Source organism: Dendronephthya gigantea, unplaced genomic scaffold (assembly GCF_004324835.1).
Source record: "Dendronephthya gigantea isolate DGI-Jeju-01 unplaced genomic scaffold, DenGig_1.0 000007F, whole genome shotgun sequence".
NCBI lineage: Eukaryota > Metazoa > Cnidaria > Anthozoa > Malacalcyonacea > Nephtheidae > Dendronephthya > Dendronephthya gigantea.
In genome coordinates, this window is record NW_021163017.1 from 225,050 (window position 1) to 252,168 (window position 27,119).

Sequence of the window (27,119 nt, forward strand, 5' to 3'; positions counted from 1 at the left end):
CGGTGCTGTCCCGCGTGATCGTGACGTCAGTTATTGCAATTACATAATTATTCACCCTGCTAATTAACCTTTGACCACGTGTTCACTGTCTGGAACGGACCTCTCCTTTTCCATAGAAATTATGGATAGAACGCGGTTAAAAAACATTTTAAAAGTATTTAGTCGTCGGAAAACTATCGACTTTGACTTCGAGTCGCCATTACGTCGTTGCTTAGTTTTCTGGGACTTGTTTTTACTCGGAGTTGGAGGTTCAGTAGATGTCGCTTTGTACATTGTATTGGGAAATGTGATACGCGATTATTGCGGTCCTTCCATAGTGATCTCAATGATCATCGGATTTTTCGTCTGTTTTACAAGTGGATTTTTCTACGCGGAATTTGCGTCGTACGTCCCTACCTCGGGATCAGATTACGATTACGTTTATTCGACTTTGGGCGAGCTGTGTGGTTTTCTTGATGGCTGGTCAATTCTTGTTGGATCTGTTATTGCCACATCAGCTTTAGCCCAAGGCGCTGCTGACCTGTTGCGCTCACTCACAGATTCAGCTACCTTTGATTATTTGGATGCGCATGCTACTTTGCCGGACCACGCCCTGCTCGCTTCTAATGTAAATATTGTTGCGACATTGATTGTGATACTCGTGAACATTATTACTGCACTTGGTGTACACAGCTCAGTCCGGTTCAATGATGCTATTGTTTTAATTAATCTCCTGGTCATCGCATTCACCTTCATCACTGGACTTGTCTATGTCGACTTTGAACTTTGGTCAGGCTGGGACAAGTTTGCACCATATGGTGTTAATGGTATTCTAAAATCATTACCATATACCATATTTTTCTATGGTGGATTCATATGTATCACATTTTCGACAGAAGAGGTCATAGATGCACACAAGACTTTACCACGGTCTATAATTGCCTCGATAGTTGGTATTTTTGCGTGCTTCTTCTCTGTTGGAACTGTGCTGAGTCTGATGATCCCATACAATCAGATATCTTCAGTTTCCCCACTATCCGACACTTTTGCAACGGTTGCCTTCAAGCAGTCTAAATACATTATTGCCTTTGGTGGATTCTGTTCCTGTTTCAGTTCTGTTCTTACAGGGTGTTATGCAAACTCTCGACTTTCATATGTCATGGCTCGAGATGGCTTATTAATGAACTTCCTTCAAAAAGTTAGTATCCGCACGTTGGTGCCAGTTCGTGCGGTATTATTGTCTGGATTAATAGCTGCCCTGCTAGCGGCATTTTGTGACTTGACAATCCTAGTTGAAGTATGTTCAATTCTTACGTTATTACCCTATGTGACACTTGGTATCTCAGTTATACTATTACGTTACAAAGAGCAGAGTTCTGCTTACGAGTTATCGAATGGTGTAGTGGAAATGACCAACCATCATGACGAGGGACCCAACACCCCGGCCCAAGAGATTCCCTTGGCTACAGATAACTTGACAAATAACCAAACAAGCTTATGTCAGACAAACATTCTGTTTGAGAGCAAAACCAAATTAAGAATTATAATTGCATTACTAATCTTATTTCTGTCATCAGCAAGTATCTCATTAGTTGTTCATTTTGGGATTCTGTATGAACTAGATACACCCACATTTGTTACCTTAGCTGTCATTTTTACAATACCACTGGTGGTATCAATGATAATTATATGCAGAACACCATGTCAGATGATAAAGTTTCCATTTACGGTGCCAATGTTTCCAATATTGCCAACTGTTTGTATTGCAATGTGTACCTTTGTGATGTTTCAATTTAGTATGTGGGCATGGATACTGTTTGTGATTAACACAGTAATAGGTATGTTATGCAACCTTGGATGTTAGGTCATATATTCAATTCTTTAAACCTTTCAAAATTTTTTAGTCTTAGCATGCAAACTATGGGTATAGACAATGTTTTCATTTTGGATTGTTTATTTTTAATTCAAATTATACTATACACAAATACTTGATGAGAGAATGGTAGAAAATTCTCAACTTAAACCTAATGATTACTTACAGAACTACTTTTCTTATTAGGTATAATCATCTATCTTGGCTATGGTGTTAAGAACAGCAAAGTGAACTCTTTAAATGCTACTGTTGAAGCCACTGACCAGTTATGAAATGAAATAACTGTGCAGCAATTTAGCTTTCACAATAAGTTTATGTCTAAAAGATGTTAAACATACTGCTTTATAACTAAACAACAATTGTAAACAAATATTTAAATAATATTGAATACAAATCATTACACTTTGGCATATGTGTCCCACTCGTACACCCAAACGTAACTATGTATTGTTGCTTTGGCGGGAGTCCCAAAGTTGAAGGAAGAGGCTTCTTCATTCTCGTTCGCTGGAAATTGATTTGGACAGCCACCTGGACCACCAACCTTCTCAAAATTTCTCCACTTAAGTATGAATGCTTTTCTGAACAACACAGGATCATCAATGAAAAATTTATAAGCAAGAATCTCAGTGAGAGGCTTGTTAGATTTATATGCAAGCCCAGAATGGAAACCATGGAATTCACCACTGTTGAAATAGAATGCTGATAAGAAGAAATCTTCTGTGCCCGAAGAAAGAAATGTGGTCTCGTTGGAATTGTCAATGTTTGCACGTACACATCCCTCCATAAATGTAGGTGATTCACTCTGGATATTAAAAGTGACAAGGAATAACATTCCTGACTTGTTAGTTATATTTGAGAGTGTCACAAAATCTAAAGGAGCTAATGTCGCATTTTGTTTGTAGACTCTGAGTCGTGAACTGATTGGTATCTGAAATGACCCGATCTGCAATGGAACACCAACCAAACCACGAACAATGTACCTTCAGAAGTAAATCAAAATTCAACTTAGATGGAGAAAGCATGGTAAGCTTAACAGCCAAGCTAATAATACTCACCAAAGTGCACCTGTGTTGACTTTATTTGTCACAGTTATTTTTATCCCAGAGGTAAACGGTACTCTAAATGTATTGAAAAACCCACCACCATTAGCCTGTCGGCCAAACATTCTGGTAGACCATGGTATATTATTTTTCTGTTCAATATTAACAGACTGGCCCATGGTCAAATCGAAATCTAACGAAGCAGTATCTTCGCCATCAATATAGATCCGTATTCTTGCGTATTGGTTAAAAGGCCCATCTGCAGAGCTTGTGAACCACTGTTCCGTCACATATCCGACATAGTTGAATTTTTTTTCGAACAAGGTTACTTCTTCCCCAAGTGTTTTGTATTCGTAAGCTTTAATTGCAGAGGAAAATGAACTTCCTTGACCATCGAGTTTGATGCTAGCTGAGCAAACAGCTGCTAACAATCCAACAGAAATTATTTGCAAGGTGACAAAGGCCATTGCAAATCAAAGCTGTAAGAAGGAAAATGTTGTACATCTCAGTAATTGCAAACTATGTCATAAATTATGTCAAAACCACAAGATCACTATTTCCTAGAAAAGTCTATTATGTATTCAATATGCAACAGTTATCATTTAAATTAAGATCTGTGTCATCATTTTTTGTTGTGATTTTATTTTCATAGATAGACCTGTTGTAAACTAGAACTTGTATCTACGAACGGCAAAATTTATTTCCCGTTTTCAAGGCTAAGTTTCTGTAGTCCAGAGAATTACTGTGAAACAACTGAACTGTGGTAAAACAAAGTGCCAAGAATCTACTTTCAAATTCGACTTAAACGTAACTGTTTGCAGGCATTGGTTTGCCGTAGTTGAGATGAAGGTCCCTTGTAGTGAGACTCTGCTTAATGCCTATTGCATCCATTAACTACAACCTGAAAACGAAGGCACAAAATATTGTTTCGACAAAATATTCATTCATCCATGAGAATATTCATCTTTATACAAACAAGCTATTGTAAAAGGATCCTGGTTTTATAAACAATTAAAAATCGCTAATTTCAAGCTGTACGTACCGATTTTGCGATAAATAAGGTCTCTCCAAGAAGTGAAATAGTCCTAGTAATCATGTGAATATCACGAGTATAGGACTTAGGTAAAATGGTAAATAAACTGAAATAGAAAACATGTGACGCATATAATTATCTTATTACGCATGGAATAACCATATTTACAGCCTGTTAATTGATTTTTCAGCCAATCAGAGCTCAGCTCAGAACTTCGAGCTGGCGAACTGCAGTCAGCAGTCTGCGCTGCACGTGGTAACCAGTTGTCACGAGTTGTCCACCGAATATTTATGTAAATAACCTTGGAGTGAATAACGCCGCAAAACTATACCAGGTCCACGATTCTTAGGAGGTAGTGTTAGTGTTACTAGGCCTTAGAAACGCAAAATTAGCACCGTGCGCAATGTACCAAAGTAAAGATTCTGACATTCAATATAAATTTTCCTCTTTGTCTGCATGTCGATAGTGCTTTTGCAGAGCCATCCCTTCTTGCAAATTGTCTTTATATTACTTTATCATTTTTCATCTTCATCTGGGCATCGACCTCTCCTTTTTTAGTCCCTTTCCGGCTTCGTCGAACGATCACTATTATCTACATTATCACCCCCCTGCACACTTGGAAAAGTAGTTCTCCCCTCCCGATTTATGCCTACTTGATCAACAGTGGAGTTTTCTTGCCTATCATTATTGGAAGTTCTCTCAGAGACTTTACGAAGTTGTGACTGATCGAAATGTTCAATAGAAAACTACAAAAATAAAAGAAAAAACGGTGTAGAAAATTGCAAGATCTAAAATAAGACCACGGCCTCTATTACATAGCAAAAAAGACATCACTGTCGGCATAGACTAGGTAGGTGAAGAAGGACTGCATTTTGAAGAAGATTAATCCCAAACGCACCTGCAACTTCAACAAAGGACTAACCAAAGGTTCACTTCTATCAATTGTTTTAGTTCTTTTTAAACCAGCCTCTCTAGAAAAGGAGACGAGGATAAATATATATACGATTCACTGTAAACCCTACTTTGTCAGTTTTATCTGCTGGAAACTGTTTCTTTTAGGTAAGGTTTTTGGCTTGCCACTTGCCAGATATAATTTTGTCAACTTGCCTGTCAAAATATTTTATTCCTTCCAAGACATGTTTCAGTCTATCGATCGCCACAGATCGATGGTCAATGACGTCATCTTGCCTGGTCGTGATCTCGGGGAGTTTCCTTGGAAACGGCACACCCGAGATAGGCGGAGATGTCGAAGATATCAAACTAGATGAGGCTGAAAATAGCTGCGAGGATGAGTAGTCGAAAAATTTAGCCTGGGTCTCTTCTGAAGATTGCTCGGCAAGACTTGATCGGAGATCGTCGGATGCCGGGAGGTTGCGAACATGATCTGAGTATGTATTGGGTTCAGTGTTTCCAAGAGATGTCGGTGGTATGATTCTTGTGTCGTCATGATTTTTTTCACTTTCTGCTTCGGCTTGAACCATTGGCTTGAACCATTTGGGTTCTGAACCAGTTTGCTCGCCTGTGGAAGGAAAAGAGGAGAAAATATATTGAAATATATCGCTTTTAGCTTAGTGAAAACAAACAAAAAGTTCAAAAATTTACCGTGATGTCTTTCCATCGCAGTTCGTTTATTTAAAACTTTCACAATCTCGTCATGCTGTGGACAAAAATTATCTCATATGTTAGGCCTTCGCAAAAGTGAAACAACAGACCATCTCTCATCAACAGACAAAACTCCAACCATCGATTTAAACATTCTTCCTGGATTACCTTAGCCATATGTAGTGGCTTTAAGCCCTGAAGATTTCGGATATGAAGTGGCGCGTCATTCTCCATCAACAAGTGCACGATGTCAACACAACTCCACCTGGCCGCATCATGAAGTGGACTGTTCCCGCGTTCATTCACGAGATTCAGCGTAGCGCCATTCTAAAAAGAAAAACCTGCTCATTCTCTTCCTATTCAATCAAACAAAATCTTTTGTCACACGGGGATTACCTTGATCAAGATCGTGGCGGGTTGGATGTTTCCGTTTTGACAGCAATAATGTAACGGAGTATTTCCTCGCGCATCCTGACAATCAACGTCGGCGTGATGTTGTAACAAGAGGGAAACAATCTGGGGAAAATCAAACATGTTCACTATCCTGTGGATATACGGGGTGTTGTACAGTAGGATGGTAGAACTCTGAGGAGTATTGTACAGTAAAGTGGAAGTACTCTGAGGGGTATTGTAAAGTAGGATGGGAGTACTCTGGGGGATGTTGTACAGTAGGATGGAAGTATTCTGAGGGGTGTTGTACAGTAGGATGGAAGTACTCTGAGGGGTATTGTACAGTAGGATGAAAGTACTCTGAGGGGTATTGTACAGTAGGATGGAAGTATTCTGAGGGATGTTGTACAGTAGAATGGGAGTACTCTGAGGGGTATTGTACAGTAGCATAGTATACTACACCTTAGGATGATTGTACTGACAAGCCAAGTGGAGTGATGTACACTTTCTATTATAATCTAAAATGTTTGCAAGTGCTCCGTGTTTTAGTAGAACGCTCGCGATTTGTTCAAAACCATACAGGGATGCAATATGCAGAGCGGTCTTTCCATCCAAACCACGGCTGTTGATATCAACTTTACGATAAGGCGACGGAGTCACATCCTATGTGGAAAACAAACGAGGTATGATGATGATTGAACGTTCACTTCGTTCGACAACAGATTGAGTAATACAGCGAATCAACCGAAGTGTATATCTCTATTAATTAAGAGGAGATTTTTCATTATGTCGCGTATTTTCGCGGGAAAACGCTCAAAACCTAAAATCTTTTCGGCGTACCACTCAAAATCCATTTATTTTACCGTTATTCTTTAGATTATGTTGTGAACTAAGTTTTGAACTGTATTTGGTGAATGCAAAACACGAAACAAAGGAGTTATTACAAAATATAATTTTCAGAATATTTTGAGATTATACAGTAAACATAATTTGTGGATGCTTTTCAGGTTTGCAAAACATTTTAATGCTGAAAATTTTAGTGCTGTTGCATAAAGATATAACTGAGGCTTTGAGCATATATTACGCGACATAGAAAAATATCTCCTCTTAATAGTGAATGTTGTCTAGAGCTCCATCCAGCAAGAGTGATCCCATTCAACCGCACCCTACCTGTTGATACTTTCTGCATTTATCACATTGGCAAAGAGGATGGCAGAGATTAGGAAGAGATTCTTTGGGTGAAACAGAACTATCGTCGATATCCTCATCAACGACTTCCCACTCATCTTCCAGACCAAGCTTGTGAAACACCTGGGAAATTGACGCAAGGAAAGAGAAAGAGTTAAACCACTATCAACTGCAACATCCCGTGTCAATTTTGCCAAAGGCTCGAAAGATTTATCATCATTCATACCATTCTAATATCCCCTTCTGATACAGTTTTCAAAAATCCTTCAATCTGCATCATAAAATCAGGAGAAAATATACAATTACTGAGCTTGAAGCCTTTAAAACACTACAAGCATAACATGTATGCAGTCTGGAACAGTGCTTGAAAATGCAATCTGATCCTTTGAAAAGAATCGAACCTTAGAAATCCAGTAGAGTCCTCAATAACACGTTCATATTGATATCCTGACAATCTATCGCATTTTCACATAATTTGGACATTTGGCAACGATATAGTCTTGTTCTAAATCTTGGTCAAATTGTATTTCGCGGAATAGGGGTTAAGAGTGAAACTGGGACCGAGGAATTCCACCTGATCTCACAATAGCGACTGGATCCAACCCTGATCTTATAATCTACTAGATCTTTCAAAATCCAATTCGAGTGAGACTTTGATCAAGTCTATACCGCCATGGTGTTGACCGTGGAACAATTAGCATTCACAGACACGCCTACCTGACTTTGGTTTGGATCGATCCTCTTTGATTTGTCAATATCAGACGAGGAAAGAGGCCGTACTCTCTGAAACAGAAAACACGAGATAAAAGATAGAAACATATATTCACATGTACACGTAAACACCAGTGAATGTTTCCAACGATCACTTTGTATTTGGAAAATAATTTTTAGTTCTTACAGCAGGAACGATTGAGTCTGGTATGACGACGTACGGCGTATCATTCATGCCAAGTAAACTTTTGATCTGGTAAACGAAAAAGATTACTAGTTTAGCCTTAGGAAGAACAGGGACACTTACTATAGTTAAATCTCACATCGCATCACACTGATCTGATGGGACACTGGACAGAATAATATCCAGTTGCTATATTCCAGTGTAATATCAGATCAGTGACCCCACTGGCTATGAATTAAATGAGCTGATGGCGGCCAAGCTTCAGTACAGTGATATTATTATCATGGGACACAGGGACTGACCTGCATATTATAAGCACAATCAACTGGAGTTTCGTTTCGTTTGTTTCTTACGTCACTCAGCGCACCGTTCTCTAACAACATCTTGACGATACTCTCTGAAAAAAGGCAATGATCTGAATTTCCCGGGATGAACTTGAATAGTTCCCAACGACACTCACCCCCCTTACTTCCGAAGTCCGTCTCATTATACTGCGGCAAAATGACTTACCAAAACCCCATCTTGCAGCCAGATGCAGGGGGGTGTCACCATGCTTATTTACGGCATTCAAGTCAAGGTCGTCGTTGTGCAAATCAAAATACACCAACGCCTTCGCACACTGAAAACACCAAGCAAAAGAAATCGTAGCGTCATGATCTAACATGCAGACTTGGACGTTAGAATCAGGGAGTCTGGCAACGAAAAAGCCTGCCTTGTATAATAGGGCCCAGATACAACACCCGGCCGTCAGCAAAAGACTGGAAACCAGGCCGGGTAAATCGGACGAACAGTAATAGGAAAGAGCCTGACGAACCTCCTCGTGACCGTTTGAACAACACAGGTGGATTGGAGTGTTACCATCGTTATCTTGCGCCAAGATATCAGCAGAGTAATGAAGCAGAAGCATCTGGGAAGGAGAACGGGACGTGTGAGAGGGAACGGCCAGGGTTTGGGGATGCAAGAGAGGGGTGTACACCCCATTCTTGGCTAGACCGTGTAGGTGATGACGTGGGGCGTGAGGTGATACCTTGTGATATGAATCAAAATACAAAAATACCGTGGCTTGTTGGTGCCCACGTTGACAAGCGAGATGGAGAGGAATGTTGCCATGATAATCAGCGGCATTTACAACTGAACCTTTTTGGACGAGTAAATGAATTGAGCTCGTATGACCTGAAATAAAAGGAACAGTTAGGGGAAGATGAACTGGACCCAGTGAGATAACTAGTGGTTGCTCTGCTAATGGTTCCTGTTTGATACCAGAGTACCACAAGAGAAAGTCTTGCATTCCTAACTAGGGGGATCATACAGCTGCTAAACATTAGTAATCCCCCATCAAATTACAGGAATAGTGCAGGAATATAAATAATCAATCTGGGCATTACGTCACAACTAGACAGTCAGGCAAAAGGGCAAACAATCAGACACTTTCTTCATTGATTCTCAACTTGTATAACTCGGGTTAGATACTGTCAAGTAGTTGAAAGAACTTAAAAGTATGATACAAGAACGTACCATAGTCTGCGGCAATGTGTAAAGCTGTCCTTCCTAAATCATCCCGGGAGAAAACCGTCACAGCTTCGGGATCATTGCGGTGTCTAATGAAATTCCCAAATAATTATTCAATCTTTCATTCTTTAAAGATAAATTTACTATCAAAGCAATGGCATTGATTCTTTGGTTAGTTTTTACCTGAGTAACACGTTTTCACATTGATCACAGGAACACAGGGGGTGACAAAGCTTGACTCTCGTTGAACTGCTGTTTAAAATTCTCCTCACTTCTTCATCATGACAGTGGGTGACATGCTGCAGGATGCAAAGAAACTCTTCAACGATACCCGGGGGGAGAGAATGTGGCAGAGCAAGTCGACTCTCAACTGAAAATCATGTCTTTTCTCTAACAGACAATGATGACAGCGTGGATACCCCCTCCCCCCCGGGGGAATAACCACGGTTTACCTGAAAAAATACTTCTAGTGGCGACGGTCCATCACTGGGCTTATCTTCACGTGAACTCCCTCGAGCCAACATTTCTCGGAAAGTAGAAGAAGTGTCTGAGGATTCCAAGAACTTCTACAAGACCACAGTATTTAAAGAGAGGAGTCACGAATAAATCCTAGTTAACTCAGAAATACACGACTCTGATTGGCCAATTCTATCCTTAACTACAGTTAAAAGTCCACTAGTTTTTTATACAACTGGGCACTGAATTGTTATATTTCCGAAAATATGATGTATTGTATATCCTGCACAATATTGGTTTAAATAATTATGAAGTAGATTTCGTGTCAAGACGAAACATGCGAAATCTGAGGCCTCTTAGGTCCCTATTCTTATGTGGAAATCGTCTTGCATTACATACGTAGTATTACCGGTTTTAGTGAGACGTCTAATCTCCTATCGTGAAGGTAGGAGTTCTTTATGTACTCAACAGCCGCTTCGAATGAAGACATATAAAACCTTGGAGAAAAATATTTTGATTCAGAACTCCAAGTGTGTATTATGGTACATAAGGGTAAGTGTACGTAAGTGTACCTAAGTGTACATTATAGAGCCACCACTAGACTACCTGAATTCATCGTAAGTTTTGTTGGAAAATCGAAAGTTATGTAGGTAGGTCAGGTTAGCCATCCTGTAAACATAAATATACAAAGTTGGTGGAACGGGGTAATAATTCACTATCACAAATCACGCTCAATCATTGATCTTGACTACTTTCTCACCAATTTGGTACATCTGATTTTATTACAAGACACTCTAAGATTGGAAGAAGATCATCCGCCGTAACTGCCAAAACTTTGCCTAAATTTCGAAAGAACGTACACTAAATTTGGATAACACACCGAAAAGATTTGTCCAGTTTGTGTTTTTCGGTCTGCGACGCGCCCATTTTTATACTATTAAATGCAGGGCCGAAACTAGAACGATAATTGGGGGGGTGTTTATTCATATATTCAGTTCTGCCTTGCGGATTTCTTTTGTAAGTGCAAAAGCTCACAATGGAAATCCGTCGGGCAGAACTGAATATATGAATAAACACCCCCCCAATTATCGTTCTAGTTTCGGCCCTGATTAAATGACCAGGGACCGGTTGTATAAAACTCTTTAACTATATTTTGCATACAGTTAAATCCTAGTTAACTCAGAAATACACAACTCAGAGTGGCCAATTCTGTCCTTAACTACAGTTAAAAGTTAACTAGTCTTTTATACAACTGACCTTTGAACATCTTCGTTTAAACTTAAATCAAGTATACTCAATTAGCATGCGTATGCCACAGAGCGCAATATGAAACTGAATGGCTAACTAGAATTATACACTATAAGTCGTTTTCTTCCATAACTTTACCTTGAGCCTGACTTTTTCCTTCTTTTAACATTGTGACTGCAACAATAGTTTTCTTTAGACAGTTGAATTTCTCCAATGGAGATGTATACTAAAAAATTTAGAGGCATTTGAACAAATTGATGAATCGCTACTCAAAAGTAGTATTTGAAAAATGGATCTTACGTTGTTTAGAAGGGAGAGTGTTCTTCTGCCAGATGGTATGTTTTGCCTAAGAAGTAAAATATATCCACATATATCCATGAATATACACACAGATTGCAATGGCCACTCGAGGATGCAATTGTAAAAAGGGAATTACCTTAAGGAGGGTTTGATACCAAGATCTTTAAGCTGGATATCCGATAGGTTGCGAACAACTTTGTTGAACGCTGCATCCTAGAATCATTCACATGTTCTTAGGTTGACAATGTACAGCTAGAATGTGGCCATGCTTTGGAAGAAAGGAAATGATTACCTTCTGAGATGAAAGTGAACAGACTGCAGGGAAAAGTTTGATGTGAAGTTTATGAATAACATAAGTCTGAAAAGAAATGGTTAGATACATATTCAGCATGAACTTGCTTATATTCCAAGTTTGTTCCTGGTACAAAAACACTTGTACAAATGCACAAATGAGCAGGATGCAGTGGCGTAGCCACCCTGACAATTTAGTCATGCTATGCTAATATTTTGGTATTCATTGACTGTGAAAACAATAAATTTGTAAAGAAATGAGTAATGATAATGACGTAAAATTTGCATAGCATGACTAAATCGTCAGGCTGGCTACGCCACTGGCAGGATGGCATACCTCCAGAGCAAGTTTGGTCGTCTCTGTGAAATTCCCGCTTTTAGCAGTCTTTTTCTGCAAAGATTACAAGCAATATTACCTGACATCAAAACCATTCAATATATACTTTTGCTTTACAAAAGAACACAACATATCCTAACCAAAATATTCACATTACCAAGTGTGATTCTTTCATTAACATTGGAAAAAACCTGTTCAGGACTGATATAACACTCCCCTGTCAAGAAAAGGACCAGAATGTGAAATTTTAGTTTTTGCAGAATATTAGAAAATACAATGTGAAGCTGCACTCACCATTAATGATCCTAGAAGGGCGTATTCCACATTCCAAGAGGCTAGAAAGGAGTCCAACGAACGATCTATTTGTTGCTTTGATGTATAAGGGCCACCTTAAGAGGATGATTTACAGTATGAATACAGAATTTTTATCATGAGTGTGATTCGTCATGATTCTTTACTCAGCAAGTACCATAAATAGAAGAAATCACCTCCTGCCAATATTTAAATAATGTACCATTTTAAACATTGGCAGGGGGGCAAATGCTTCTATTTATGGTACTTGCTGAGTGACAAATTGAGTTGTCTTTCTGTTTGGTGCTGGTATTCTGTGGTACGTATGAATGATAGAATTGAAATATCTCAAATCCTTCAAAATGCAAACGTCTGGTTAGACTTACCGTAAGGTGGCCATAAAAATTCAATACAATCATGGATGGATTCCAAAGGCCCAAGAGCATTAGTGCTTATTGCTGAAACACAAATATAGTGTACTGTTGGTTTTCTAAAGTGTTGGCATGTCTGTTAGTGAAGGAGTCTTATTATTAATAGATGCAAACTATGTGGATCAGATTTATAAGGCCAAAATCTACATCTGAATAGATCAGTGGAAAGGAACTGGGGTTCAGGCAATCTTCTCTGTAAAAGTATTAGGTACATGTTTTCGGGCAGATTTGAGGCAACTATTATATAAAGACATAAAACATGTAACTATGGAAATATATCTATAGTGCTATGATGAAAATTTGCAATCACCGTTTCCTCCTTCAAGTGGTCGTTCAATGCAAAGAATACTGAAACTCTCTTTGTTCGCATTGAAAAATGTCTCTTCAAATAGAATTTCAACCTGTAAGTAGAAACACCTTGGTGATATTGCTAAGATATTTTCCTGTTCAAAAATAACTGCTTAGTGTTCAAACATTTTAAAATTAGAAAACAGTTCAACGAAGGTTGAAAACATTATCACAGGGTTACCTGTCGGACATCATGGAAACCAGACGAAGTCCGCAGCAAATGTCCATCAACAATAACCTCCTGAAACACAATTTTGTGAAATCATTTGATATTTGAGCATCAATTGGACAAGCAAAACAGAATGGAACTACAAGTTTTCTTGTCTGGAGTAGTATTAGGTTATTCTTACACAGCACAATTGACTAATTGTTTTAGTCTGTCTAACAATAGACAAATGTGGATATAATAATTTCAGATAGGTCTTGCAATTGTCCAGAAATCTAAGATGTAATCCATAGTTTTATGCATCCCAATTGCACAAACATTTGTACAGGCAATGAGCAGACCAATTATTCCTGTCTCCAAAATATCCGAGAGGCAGGGTCATTTACCATTTTTCTATATTTTTGCCTAACAATCTGCTAATGGTTGCTGTTTGATACCAGAGTACCGCAAGAGAAAGTCTTGCATTCCTAACTAGGGGGATCATACAGCTGCTAAACATTAGTAATCCCCCATCAAATTACAGGAATAGTACAGGAATATAAATAATCAATCAAAGATACCCTATTGTTGAGAGTTGAGAAAGATTTCTCAGTGCCAGGTTGAGGAACTAGGATATGATTTTCAATATCTTGCAAACTGGGTGCAGGTCTACCCAAGGAACCATATCTTGGAACGCATATCTGAAAAGCATCAACAAAACATTATTGAAATGAGATATTGTCGCGACAGCTCACGTGCAGTTTGATAAAAAAGGATCACAAATGAAGAAGTAACCGCAATGGTGAAATTAAATCGCTGACAATCACATACAGTGTAACGCTTTGCTGAAGAACTTTCGTATATATGCTTATATTTTCCTTTTAAAGCCTTAAAGAATGGATTATCCAGGACATTCTCATCGTAACCAGCCGCCATGAAGAATCTAGTCCTTGCAAATTGTCAAAGTCACGAGATTTGATGCGGAAAAGTCTGAAATCTCATGACATTTTACGTCGATCCGATTGCAGCCTCCCTTGAGGGTCATATCAAACAACTTTGAATAACAAAAATTCAGCTCTTTTATAAAGTTGAAGATATTTTTTACTTAGCACCCAGGTTGTTGACATATTAAAATAAAGTGCCTAGATTTTTGTAGAGATTTTTGTTTACGAAGCATTATATTACTTCAAAACAAACATGGCTTCTTGGAATCCTGAGCGATGTTGTTTTGTGATGTAATCCCCATGTCAAATACAGTAGATACAACTCCCCCCTCCCCTTGGTATTTGGCGATTTGCCCTCCGTCGCATGCCTCTCTAGCGAAGAGAAGCTACCCCTTGGCAAAGACACTGCTTTCAGGAAGAATATCAATATTCTACTCCATTAAAATCTCGATGTCAACATGTCGACAGTCATGTTTAAAAGTGTTGGTGCCATTACCAGGGCCTTTGTAACATCAAACATCATCACCCGTAAAACACAACATCAGCTGTGTCGATTATTCTGCGTCCAGCCGAAACCAAAACCAAGGGATGTTATTTTATTCCCTGGTCAGGGAAGCCAATATGTTGGAATGATTCCTCACCTCACAAAGCTGCCTTCAGGAAAACGATTGTTTGAGATTGCGAACGAGATCTTGGGTTACGATTTGTTGGGAATATGCCTGAATGGGCCCAAGGCTGAACTTGACAGAACAGTGCATTGTCAACCAGCTGTGTTTGTGGCTAGTCTAGCAGCTCTGGAAAAATACAAGGAGATACAGAATATAGGGTATATAGGCTAGGAATATGGCCTTTTTCAGTCAGGGATGAATTAAGTTCCTTTAGCTAAGTAATTGGTTGGATATACTATTGTGACCACTCACTGCCTGGGGCACTCATAAAGAGTACTAGTTTTTCTTTTCATTTTTAGTCAGTTAGAAAAAGAGAGCATTGTTACAGCTGGATTTAGTGTTGGAGAATTCGCATCACTGGTTCTGAGCAAAGCCTTGACATTTGAAGATGGTAATAACGATGCTTGCTGAAAATTAATCGCCAACCTTTGACGACTTTAGCCTATGCAATTTTCTTGCAACTTGCAATGCAATTATAATTTTGAGGGATGTCAAATTTTTAAAGAGTGTTCGAAATGCTAAGAAAACGTAAGGAGATCATAAGAAATGTTCGTATTTGTCAACTTTAGATGCCTCAGGAGTAGAATTGCATTGCAAGTTGCAAGGGAAATTGCATACTGTAACACTGCACGTCAAAAAGGACATTTACACGTAGTTGGTTGACTTTGTTCGGTAATCTGGTCGTAACCGTGACGTGAATTTACGACACATTTACGACTAAATGCGACCGCAGATGCGACGGATATCCGAAACCAGACTATTGACGTCATCAGGAGTGGAATTTCAGAGCTAGCCTAAACCAGTCATTCAAAATCTGTGCGATTGCTTCATAAAAAAAAACTTTCAAAAAAGTCTTCCCAAAAAAATCAGACATGACAACTCCAACGAAGATAATTAGTAGGATTATTTTCTTACCGTGATAATGGCTGATTATGATAATCTTTTTCACGATAGTGAATGATGACAGCGGTTAATACAAAATATTTTAACTGAAATGCCTTTTAGGCGTAAGATTGGTCGACATCAGAGCGAAGGCAATGCAAAGAGCTTCGGATGAGAACCCAAGTGGCATGGTAACGATTACAGGCGTAGATGAACAAGAAGTTGAGGATCTTTTGAAATCAGTCCGTGAAATTTTGAAAGAAGATGTGACGATAAAAATAGCCAATTACTTGTATCCTCGAGGATTTGTATTAGCAGGAGATAGAAAAGCCATCGATTATCTCTTAAAACTGCCCGTAAGCATAGACGAATTCTTTCAAACGACATCCAAAAGCCATACATTTTAAAGCTCACCTTAATTTTGGGCAGATGGCGGTCATAACTATTATTGCGAAATTTGATATTTGCGTAATAGGCTGTCCTGCGGAGGAGAGTGGGAAACACTTACCATACCTCTAGGAAGAATAGTTTAATGGTTCGTAAGAAAGTTGTTTTAGTAATCCCCTAGCCATTTTTCTTTCAGAATGGACCGAAGATAATTGAACTTTCGGTAAGTGGGGCGTTCCATACAGCGCTGATGAAATTTGCCCAACCATTTCTGTCTGACGCCTTGGATTCCATGGACGTGCGTTTGCCAGAGATTGAAGTTTATTCTAACGTTACTGGGAAACCCTACGAATCAGTCGAGGACATTAAGAGGTCAGATGTGCTTCAGTTATTTCTATTATTTGCATGAAAAGTTAGTCGGCATTTTTCTTCTGATTTTATTTCAGATTACTTCCAAGACAGCTGGTGGAACCTGTGCAGTGGCATGCGATAATGAGGAGCATTTGTGGATCAAAATACGAACAGACTTTCTACGAAATTGGCCCTGGTCGACAGCTCACGGCAATCTTATCCAAGTTAAATAGAAGCCTGGTTAGGAAATGTAAGAACATTGAAATTTGAGCTGGACATTGACTAACTAGAGCCCCCAAGACATGATTGTCAGTGAAATGTTTTCTAGCTGTTTTTCCCTCACAAACCAGGAAACATTGCATGCCATTTTAAGCCTCTATAGTTAAGTTTATCAGACTGAATAATTATTTCGTCAAGTAATTGCCAAACTGGCTGGGTGCCTGGCAAACTATGAAATACTGTTCCCTGCCAATGCATTATATATATAAAGGCCAAGGTGGAAAAACAGGAACAATGTTTTCGTAACAAGGGAAAACCTGCGAAGGAACAATTTTGTTTCAACGACAAGATTTCATAGTTTGCCATGTGTTTCAGTTGTAACGAACTAGTCGTGCAAGACACAAGTTCTGGATTTACTGCGAAATGTTTTTCACGCATCCTTCGTGCTGCGGGGGCGGAGTCGATGAGGAATTCCTATGTCGGGGGAGGACAGACGGGGAAACGTAAAAAAAACATCCGGAAATATTTCCTGATCTTTCCGTTGGAGAAAGGACAACTGCATGCACAACAGTTGAACATGTAAAACGGGTCTACGACTTAATTGAACTAATTCAAAGAATATGTGCATTGAACTTCAACGAAATAGAAGGCAAAACGCCCTTTTTTTGTGGTTTGTCACGCACGTGTGAGTATGTAAGATGGATTCATGATGCGCGGGAAAGACGACTGCGATGAAGAATTCCCAACAACGTGCTTACCCTCATGCATTTGGCTATTTCTTCAGCGCGTTCGCCTCCTATAGACACATGCGTTGTCTCTCCGCCCTATTTTAATCTCTGTGACAGAAATATAGCGATTGTGTGTAATTCCATGTTGCATAAGCCTCTCACGTGAAACATCTATACACGAGGAACATGCATGACAGACTTACGCACGTGTATAATTAAGAGTGCGTCAAATACTGATTAGCTAATCTGGTTTATCCCCGGCGGATAAGAAAGATGAGCGGACGTTTCAACTTCAAATTAATCCCAAGTGAATGGAAATTATGGCATTCAGTTCTGCACGCGAAAAACCCCAACAGAGAAGTATGCCTCCCGTGGCCGTAGGAACTATATAATTCATTTATCCAAAAAAAATGATTTCGCATGACAAGGATTTACATTGGTTTTAATCAGTGCTCTCTGTTTAAAGAATATTAAGTTTGACTTACAATGCCTTGCAATTTTTATTAATTATATAACAAATAACTTTAATTTCCTAAACGTACTATAATATAAAAATATCTGAAGAAATCGCTCATAAGCTTTGCATTTCTGTTTGTGAGTTTCCGCCCAAAACCACCCGAGATCACCGCAAATGAACCGTTTATTATTTTAAACAAAAAAAGCTAGAAAAGCCAACTATCTTCTGGTATCTTTCGCATTTTCCTATTTTATATTTTTATCACGTTTGGGTAACTGAATTGGTTATATTGTTATAACCAAATGAGGAAAGGCGAATGTTGTAATATCTTTATCCATGGTAAAACTTTCCAAGGAAATCCTAAGGTTGCAAAACAATATATTCTGACGCCAACAATGACAAACTATATACAACAACCAATATCTATCTCATTATGATATGACGTCAACGTGACGTCCCACTGTTAAACAGCTTTATTTAATCAAAACAAATGGCCTGGTTCAAAAGCGTGAACAAAACAGAAAACAAGGCAATAAAAATTCTAGCGAAGTAGTTGTTTTTCTAGTTTTTTCGTTTAGAATTAAAAAGCAAGATTCATTTCATTTCGAAATTTTCGCCTGCGATATTCTCCCTTCAACGTTTCGATCAAAGGGTCTTCGTCAGGGAAGTTAGTATGAAGGTCTTTGCTGGAAACGCCGAGAAGTTTTTGCATGCTAAAAGCAGCTGCTGCAGTGCATTTGATGAAAGTTATTGAAAGAAGAAGCAGCCACGCTGCTATTTAGATAATTTTGAAACATATTTTTACTCTTTATATGTTATCACAAGGGTTTAACAAACTTAAGAAGTCTTAAAAGAATTTGTAAAACCAATATCTGAGCTCACTGTTAGGAAATTCCTAAACGCAAGAATGATTTTGTCCTTGGCAAAATTTCAACTGTAAACAGAGTAATTTTGACAGGATAGATCGGGCCCTTAGGCGAAGAGATAGATGCATTTTTTCTGTTTACATAACTGCTTTATTTGAATAGTGATTAGTAAAAGTTTTGTAAAAGTTTGAAACATTCACACTTATAAGCTAAATATATAATAAACAAGCTCTTATCTTTCTCGCATTTCTAGATCTTACTAAATGTTCTACATTCTCATAGTATTACTACATTTTTTTGATATCTTTACTTTGAATTTTTTTAAGAACCATGTGTTAAGGTATTGTGTTGCACGTTTTTAGTTCGCATGCATGAACAAACTCGGATATGAACTTTGAAACTTTCACACCTCAACACAATGCAAGATCTATTTTCATTGCAATTTTAAACGGGTATGCTTTATCTCATTCACTGACTCGAGCGAATATTCAATTAAGTTTTAATGACCTAGATTTTTAATATCTGCGTCCATGATAAAAAAATGAAATCATAGCCATGGGCAATTACAAAAACTTAACATTTTAAGCATATGAGCATGCAAATTATTGAAATTCTTGCGTACGTTTTGAAGTTGAAATATTGATACAAATAAACTGCAACAACATGGGCTTTAGTTTTCTCTGCGTTCCAAATGGCATAAAATGTCGCTACATTTTGATTGTAAATATGCTAATAAATGTAGAACTTTTCAAATTGATCTATGCCGGCCGCACAAGGTATTAAAACAGAAATGCTGCTTTAAAGCGATTCTCTTCAGTATAATATAAACGAAAAATCTATATATCCTAATTACAAAATGTGTTAACTAATTTCAATCATTCGCCCCAAATAACAATGTTATCATAAACTAATTTCCTTACAAGCACTCTCTCGATTCTGCTTCGCAGTTGGGCTCGACTTCAATGCCAATAATAATGTTTGAAACAGTTTTTTTTCTAACTAATAAAGAATATTACTGCATCTTCGACGCGTTTTTGCTTGCGTATAAACAAATATTAAACAAATATCAAAGTATTAACATCTTGGACAAGTAATACTTTTCATATTTATAAATCTACTTCTATAATCTAACGTAGGCATGTCAAACTAGACGGTAAAAATGCAATGCTGTATTTAGCTACCTTGAAATGAAATATGCCGGAATCTCAACGATACGACCATAATATCTCGCGGCAACAAAAACCTACATTTTTGCGTATGTTTCAAGATAACTACAAATGCATACACTACTGAAATGGGATGTACTGTCGTTCCATGAGAATTAAAATCACTTTGATTTTAATAAAACCATCAAACGTCAATGCATCCGCGAATAAGTGTGCAAATTGATAAAGTTCTATATCTAAATTTTGGAATGAAGTTTTGAACCTTTACATGAAAGAAGTTGTGGCTTTTTTAAATGCAGAAATACGTACTTTGTTAATCTATTTCTGCTATACCTACGGCTACGTTACTAATCTATAACTATTCGATGCTTTGTGTGAGGGCTTTCAATTTGAAAACAAACTGGAATTTTAATGTTAGGGCTTGTTGCCCTTCGGCTTTGCCATTGAGATTAATTACAACCTAGATTCTCATCCCTGCAATAGAGTGAAGCTAGCTAAATGTAGCAAGAACATCGCTTGCCTAACAGAAAATTTCAAAGAGAAACACGCACGACATTGATTACGCTCATTGTTGAAAAATAACCAATATTCACTGAACTGATATCGCAAATTGCAAGACGAAGATAAAAGCACTGCCTCGTGGCATAATCAGGGTTTTTTCTCATGCAAAAATCGTGCCATATGAATAAAGCATAAACACTGAATTTTGAATCAACTTTTTGTATCTTCGCCCTAAAGCAGAGATAAGAATCCCATTTTTAACGAAATAGATAAAATACCGAATGAATTCATTCACAATATTTTATAACGTAAAACTATGCAATTTGTAAACCATTAGGCAACATGCCCGACTAGTGAAAATACAAAACACAATTGCTTTGGTCGTTTCTTGGGGAAACAACACTAATAATCCAGAACACTATAAACCAGAATTTCCGATTTATTGAAAGTCAAACAAAAGCAGTCGAATTTTGGCTAAATCTCCCGAATAAATGGGGCTGAAAATGATCAATTATGTCCAACAGTGGTTTGAACATTAAATATTGCTCTTTACAATACAGAAACTCTTGTATACTTTCCAAATTATTTGTTTGCGAAAACATTTTTACGACATATGCAAAAGTTTTAGAATGCTTTTGTAGCTAAATTGTGACATTTTTGTATCCCTAATGACTGCAATGAAAATAACTTACAACTTCGTTCCGTTTCACAGCCCGAAAAAACACAAAAAACTGCAAACAAATTCGCTTGTTAGTAATGGAAAATAAAAAGAGTTTCTGTAATGCAAGTGCATGGAAAAATTGCCGCTTTTAACGAGCCAAATTAGCGTGGAATTTCATGCCGCATTGCATGCACTCAGAAGGAACTATGCTCGCTGACTGAACTACTTAGAATATTTGAATGCGATTATTTCCAAAATCTACCACAACTATAAGTCCATCTGGTGTAACACATATACCTGAAGGACGATCCAGTTGCCCGGGGCTGCATCCAGGGGCACCAAACTTGCAGCAAAAGGTACCATTCGCTTGAAAGACTTGAATGCGATGGTTCCTCGAGTCGGCAACGATTATATTTCCTTCCTCGTCGATAGCGACTCCTTGTGGCCGTAAGAAGTGCCCGTTGTTGGTGCCTTCTATGCCCAAAAATCGTGCCGTTTGGAAGTCGGAGCTGATCACAAGTAGCCTGTGATTGTTGAAATCAGTAACAACCATGTGGCCTTCGTGATTGAATGTGACGCCACGCGGCGAGTCGAAGTGCTTCCATAGCCCACCCTCGAAACCATACTTGTTTACGAAAGTGCCGTCTGCGCTGAAAAGCTGAACACGGTGATTTCGCGTGTCCGAGACCAAAATCTGCCCTTCTGTGTTCACAGCAACATCCCAGGGATAGTTAAACTGTCCATTCTTGCTTCCCTTCTCACCAAACTTGAGTACGAATGTACCATTGATCTCAAACAATTGTACACGATGGTTGTCCTTATCTGCGACTATAACACGGCCTTGCAAGTCACACGTCACCCCAGCAGGCCTGTCAAACTGACCATTTCGAGAACCGGCAGATCCGAACTTGTAAATAAAATTCCCTTGACGGTCGAAGACCTGAATGCGGTTGTTACTGCGATCGGCTACGACGATGTTACCATCTTTTGTACAACAAACGCCCCAAGGTCGACACAACTGCCCGTCTCCTTCACCTTCTGAACCGAAACAACAGATAGGAACACCGATATTTTGGTAGTTTCTCCCCTTCTTAACGTTCACGCGAAAAGGAGAATCCCTTATTTGCTGTCCGCGAATTGTTACGGATACGAGATGGAGTCCTTCGACTTGGGGTCTATACGTAACAGCATAAGTCCCATTCTGTCGGTCAAAAACTTCGCCTCGTAAAAACAGCCCGTCCGGGGTTTGTATAACGACATGTGGAGTATCACCACCCGTACAACGATTCTCGCCATGGTGGTCTTTAGTTTGAACAATAAACATAGCAGATTTACCACGAATTGCCCGCTTTTGGCCACTACCCTGGGCTATGCTAAAAGAAGCACATGCATTGCTACTTACAATACCAAGCGATCTGATGGCCGTCTGTAACGCTAGATCAGGGGGTGTAAAAACAATCGTATCGTCTTCGTGGACATTCATTAGACTTCGCTTCATTCGTAGCTCGTTTAAACACTCAGACAAGGCCGCTTTTGCTGCCCGAATGCCTTCGTCCTTTTCGGTGTCGAGTGCTTCTTGTGCTGAGTCGCAAGCGAGCGTCAGACTAGCTACACTCGACTTAAGTTCGTCTATCTGCACATGCAATGTTTTACCTTTGACTTGTCCAATTTTCTCAACACGACGAAGCAACTCTCTTTCTCTTTCTTCCAAAGCAGACATGTGCCGTCTTATGGTTGTACGAATTTCTGAAGAGACACTCTGTGCTCGGACTTGTACACGTTCGCTCATAGCACGTGAAGCCACGATGCATTCGTCAATAACACCACTTTCTCGCTTCGCCTCGGCTACAAGTTTTCGCAAAGAGCTTGCATTATTCGCTACGGCATCTTGTAGATAAATAAAGCTATGATCCCGGTGCTGTTTGATAGTACATTCACGGCAAACGGGCGCAAAACAAGTATCACAGTATAGAATAAGCACTTCGGATTCATGTGTTGCACAATATTCTGTACGAGATTGACGAAAGCTCGCTTCTTGAGTGGACAATTCCCGGTCAGCTAAAGGCACGATTTCGTGGTCTTTAGTCAATCGTACTCGTTGATGGGCTCTTGTGCAATTGGCACACAATAATTCGTTACAAACTTGGCAATGTGATGTTACACACAGCCCTTCTTCACAGTTACTACAAATGCGATTGGCGAGACTTGAACGTGCTGTCGGATTCGTGCCCCTCTCAGACGTTTCTTGTTCGTGTTGTGGCGAAATGATACCTAAGATATTCTCAATAAACATGTTAGCTCTCAAACCGTCGACACCGTTTTCGTTTAGCGGCACATGTCTGTAGCAACTCGGACAAGCAAGCGAGCCATTCGGGTCTCTATCCACGGCATCCATGAGACACCTACGGCAAAACGTGTGTAAACACGGTAGGATCTTTGGATTTTCAAACTGTTTCCCACAGCCAGGGCATAAGGGCTGTGAAGCCGATCGATCTGAAGCAAATGCCATGTCATTATACCAAAATCTCATTGACAAAAGCGTACCGATAATGACTTTTTATAATGTACCATTGGGGATGACTTCTGTGTTCATGCACTGTCATGCTCAGTCTATCTACAAAGGTACTCGTATTTTCCGGTTTAAAATTCCATTGTTTATTCGAGTGATACGCGCCAATAGCAGCCCGTCATGGGCGGTATGGAAAACTGCCAACAAACAAATTACACAAATTCATTTGGAGCTTTTAGCTCTGCGTTGTCAACATGTAGAAAACAACAGTGTCTTGCAACGCACTCGGGATATTGACACAAATCTCGAGCACACATAATCCACCGATCGATTTTAGAAGCTTGCTATTTGCTGACAATCTGTTGTGTTCTAAAAGGTGTTTTTAATTGTTTGTGTTTGTGAATGATTTGTGTAACACAGCTTGGCTGCTAAAGTAATGTTCATCGTCACTCACGAAGTGACCGCAGTGAAACAAGCTTGCTTCAGATATTTTCCGCAAAGTCGGAAAGGCTTAGGTCCACGGGAGCCTGAGTTTGGAGATTTCGCTTTCAACTAACTAACAATATTAAATTCATACAACACAATCAGCTGGGCTATTATTTATTTCATATTTTCCTCATTTTTTTTTCATTAATATACTAAGTTTGCTTTTCAGGTAAACATTTATTAGCATGAAAGGAGATCTGCCGAGAGTTTGTAAGCACAACATCACTGTAAGTTGTTGATTTCAGTAGTGAAATGAACATACACATGTGATTTATTAGTTCAACAAAAGAAGCATTAAGTTTATTTCGATTTTGGAAGTGATTCTCCTAAAGTTAAACGCTTCACGCAAACACCCAGCGTAATAGAGTGGATAAGCATCAATTTCTGCACACTAAATAACATTAACCCCGCTGTTTTCGTTCGCAACAGACCAGGACTGTAAATAACCGAAAGATTAAGTTGCAAAATGACGGGGACAGTGGTCCTTGAAATCAGATTCTTTAAGGCAAAATCTTGCTTAAATTCTGGCATATGATTTTCTGCTAAAGAGTCGCACTTTGAACGTATCAAAGCCATGTATCAAAGGCCCTTTGCTAGGGATTTGGCGGTTGAGTATGACTATCTCTTATGTGGAAAACACCAAAAAGCTACAACAAATTTGCTCAAAGTTCGAACGCATGCAAACGCTACAATGATTATGTTCGAAATTATTGGGGCATTTGTCATGCTGGTGATTTTATTGAGAAAATACAAGGCATTTTCATTTAAACATGCATCTAAGGCATTTCCGGCCCGGATTATCAATCGGCAAATTTCAAAGGGTCTCGTGCAAACTCATGTTGAAAGTGGCGAACGATATCATTTGAATTGTATGAATTGGAATGTAGTGTATTCACAGTATTCACTGTAACAAAGTAACGGAATTACAAAAGTTACATTTCTCATTCTTTTAGTAAATGAATTCCTTTCTTTCATTTCAGTTTCTGCTTTGTAGCATCGCCAAGCTTTGCAACTGTAGTTTATGTATGTATGTAAATTGTTTATCTAAAGCCCCTAAATAGTTCTGGTTATCAAATCGTCAATGTCAAACGCTATATATAAACAAGGAACTTTAGCAATCTTCATACCCCAGCAGGCCATTGTTTCAAAGATAGTCGTCCAATTGTTCTTCCCACTCCACAAGTAAACGAGCTTTTTTGCGGTGGTGTATATATCTGCATCAAGTTAAAGGTCAATTCGGTTTCCGCTTTTTCATACACATAATTTGGCCTCTTTCATCAGTGAATGTATCTTGCCGAGCAATTGATTTGGCCACAGGGCAAACAGGTAAAACGATGTTTACGTGGGGAACTATGTTTTTTTTCGGGTCTTCTTTGACTGATTTATTGAATCATATGGATTTTATTTAGTACCATAGCACAGACATTGTAAAAAAGGTGTAAAAAATGGGTATAACAACTAAAGAATAGTTCCTAAGTTAAAAAGCAAGACAACGTGCTGTTTTTTTTGCGAGACCCATAATAGTGATCTTGTGTTAGTAATCGGCATTTTAGATTTGCTTCGTTTTGAATTTGAGTTGACACACACACAATACGAGTGTCCGCCACAACGGCTAGGAAAAAAAATAAACGCGATAAAAAAATAACGATAGCGCCCCCTTCGGCTTTGGTGACAAAGTTGAAAAAACCTTTATATTGAGCGAGCATAATCACTTAATATTGTCATTGAGCTTTCCAAGGCCAAAGACGAGAGTACTGCTTACGCAATCTTTCTAGTCTCTACTACCCTTTTCTATCGAGTTTGAAGGCCACCCATTATGCGATCTACCCCATTATGTGATTTGTAAAAAAAACCAAAGTCAAAAAGTCTCGAGAACTCTCAACTCTCCATGATAGCGGCCGCTATTTCGCCTTGAATCTGTTGTGTTGCGCAATTTTTCTATGTACACACGGTGTTTGTTTGTCAACGACATACTGTATACGTAGTACTGTACTATATATTTGCAATTCAAATTAATTGTGAAATCCCAGTTATTATCTCGATATCTGATTAAAGCCCGTATTAAAGTTCGTATTTCTGAGTGGGGTTAGACAAGCAGTATATTTTATAGATAAAAATGTTCAAATTTGCGCTTTTTGCTCAGAAATCGCCAATTCTGCTTGTTCTACGTCCCAGTATTGGCAGTAATATCAAGCCATCTTGCGTTTCACTTCAGAAGAGGAATGCAACGGCCAACGGAGCACATTAAAATTGTTTGCGTACGGGCATCTCAACAATTGGAAATATGCTAAGCACGACGTTCGTTCAAACATTATTACAGCGCATCCAGATGTGATCATTTTAGAACTGTAGGTCGGAAATGGGAGAATATCCCTCAATTCTGTTTATCTGATTCTGAATGACTAGAATATGCGATGAAGAAAATGAAAACTAATTTTATCATTTTGACAACTTCAAGATGAATAGCGCAAAAAAGCTGCATAGTAAAGTCGAAAGACGACAACGGAATAGGTAAGTACTGAGATTATGTGTGCAATGCGTAGGTTTGTAATCTTTCTCAGATGATATGGAAGATCACGGCCAGAAGTCCATGCATGCAGCGTCGAGTGGATTAACTGCCAAATTTCCTTCTGTCACTACAATATCTGATCCTAATTGAATGTTTCAAAGCTTTCAAATGCCTCCCAAAGAAAAAGTGCTGATTTTTCCCACAGGAGACAGAGATACAAGGTCATAGATGGATATTTTGGAAAGACGCCAAAAGGCGGCATTTTTCACTGCTAGCTCACGTGGCTAATATTACTCGGGCGCTTTTGATTTTCAACCGTGCTGCGGGTTGTACGCGCGTGTAAAATGGGAGGGCTCCACGCATTCGAACAAGATTATGGTAATCCCGGTAATCCTGGTAATCCTCTCCACGTAGCCATCTTTTTCATGG

General features: G+C 38.8%; 5 protein-coding genes across 5 annotated transcripts; 2 read left to right on the forward strand and 3 right to left on the reverse strand.

Moving 5' to 3' along the window:
• The first annotated feature begins 52 nt into the window (after positions 1 to 52).
• Positions 53 to 2,149, forward strand: LOC114517381 (high affinity cationic amino acid transporter 1-like). Its single transcript, XM_028537076.1, has 2 exons — positions 53 to 1,817; positions 2,039 to 2,149. The coding sequence occupies exons 1-2, from the start codon at positions 122 to 124 to the stop codon at positions 2,122 to 2,124; spliced, it is 1,782 nt and encodes a 593-aa protein (XP_028392877.1). The 5' UTR covers positions 53 to 121; the 3' UTR covers positions 2,125 to 2,149.
• An 86-nt stretch (positions 2,150 to 2,235) lies between these two features.
• On the reverse strand, positions 2,236 to 4,213 carry LOC114517388. The gene is made up of 3 exons (XM_028537088.1): positions 3,935 to 4,213; positions 2,908 to 3,371; positions 2,236 to 2,832 (listed from the first exon to the last, which is right to left on the reverse strand). The coding sequence occupies exons 2-3, from the start codon at positions 3,357 to 3,359 to the stop codon at positions 2,250 to 2,252; spliced, it is 1,035 nt and encodes a 344-aa protein (XP_028392889.1). The 5' UTR covers positions 3,360 to 3,371; positions 3,935 to 4,213; the 3' UTR covers positions 2,236 to 2,249.
• Positions 4,214 to 4,305: 92 nt separating this feature from the next.
• On the reverse strand, positions 4,306 to 14,545 carry LOC114517376 (ankyrin repeat domain-containing protein 27-like). Its single transcript, XM_028537071.1, has 33 exons — positions 14,188 to 14,545; positions 13,938 to 14,057; positions 13,393 to 13,452; positions 13,174 to 13,264; positions 12,819 to 12,890; positions 12,436 to 12,530; positions 12,299 to 12,358; positions 12,142 to 12,195; positions 11,806 to 11,871; positions 11,650 to 11,726; positions 11,514 to 11,559; positions 11,352 to 11,439; positions 10,726 to 10,804; positions 10,572 to 10,634; positions 10,375 to 10,462; positions 9,962 to 10,075; positions 9,693 to 9,808; positions 9,516 to 9,598; positions 9,058 to 9,173; positions 8,815 to 8,907; positions 8,511 to 8,619; positions 8,303 to 8,397; positions 8,004 to 8,069; positions 7,823 to 7,888; positions 7,332 to 7,376; positions 7,088 to 7,228; positions 6,380 to 6,580; positions 5,924 to 6,043; positions 5,696 to 5,854; positions 5,528 to 5,582; positions 5,033 to 5,444; positions 4,824 to 4,896; positions 4,306 to 4,671 (listed from the first exon to the last, which is right to left on the reverse strand). The coding sequence occupies exons 1-33, from the start codon at positions 14,290 to 14,292 to the stop codon at positions 4,480 to 4,482; spliced, it is 3,420 nt and encodes a 1,139-aa protein (XP_028392872.1). The 5' UTR covers positions 14,293 to 14,545; the 3' UTR covers positions 4,306 to 4,479.
• A 34-nt stretch (positions 14,546 to 14,579) lies between these two features.
• On the forward strand, positions 14,580 to 18,044 carry LOC114517387 (malonyl-CoA-acyl carrier protein transacylase, mitochondrial-like). Its single transcript, XM_028537087.1, has 5 exons — positions 14,580 to 15,126; positions 15,268 to 15,359; positions 15,974 to 16,206; positions 16,434 to 16,609; positions 16,684 to 18,044. Exons 1-5 carry the CDS (start codon positions 14,759 to 14,761, stop codon positions 16,856 to 16,858), a joined length of 1,044 nt encoding a protein of 347 aa, XP_028392888.1. The 5' UTR covers positions 14,580 to 14,758; the 3' UTR covers positions 16,859 to 18,044.
• A 19-nt stretch (positions 18,045 to 18,063) lies between these two features.
• On the reverse strand, positions 18,064 to 23,892 carry LOC114517379 (E3 ubiquitin-protein ligase TRIM71-like). The gene has a single exon (XM_028537073.1). The coding sequence runs from the start codon at positions 23,714 to 23,716 to the stop codon at positions 21,413 to 21,415; it is 2,304 nt and encodes a 767-aa protein (XP_028392874.1). The 5' UTR covers positions 23,717 to 23,892; the 3' UTR covers positions 18,064 to 21,412.
• Positions 23,893 to 27,119: the final 3,227 nt, after the last annotated feature.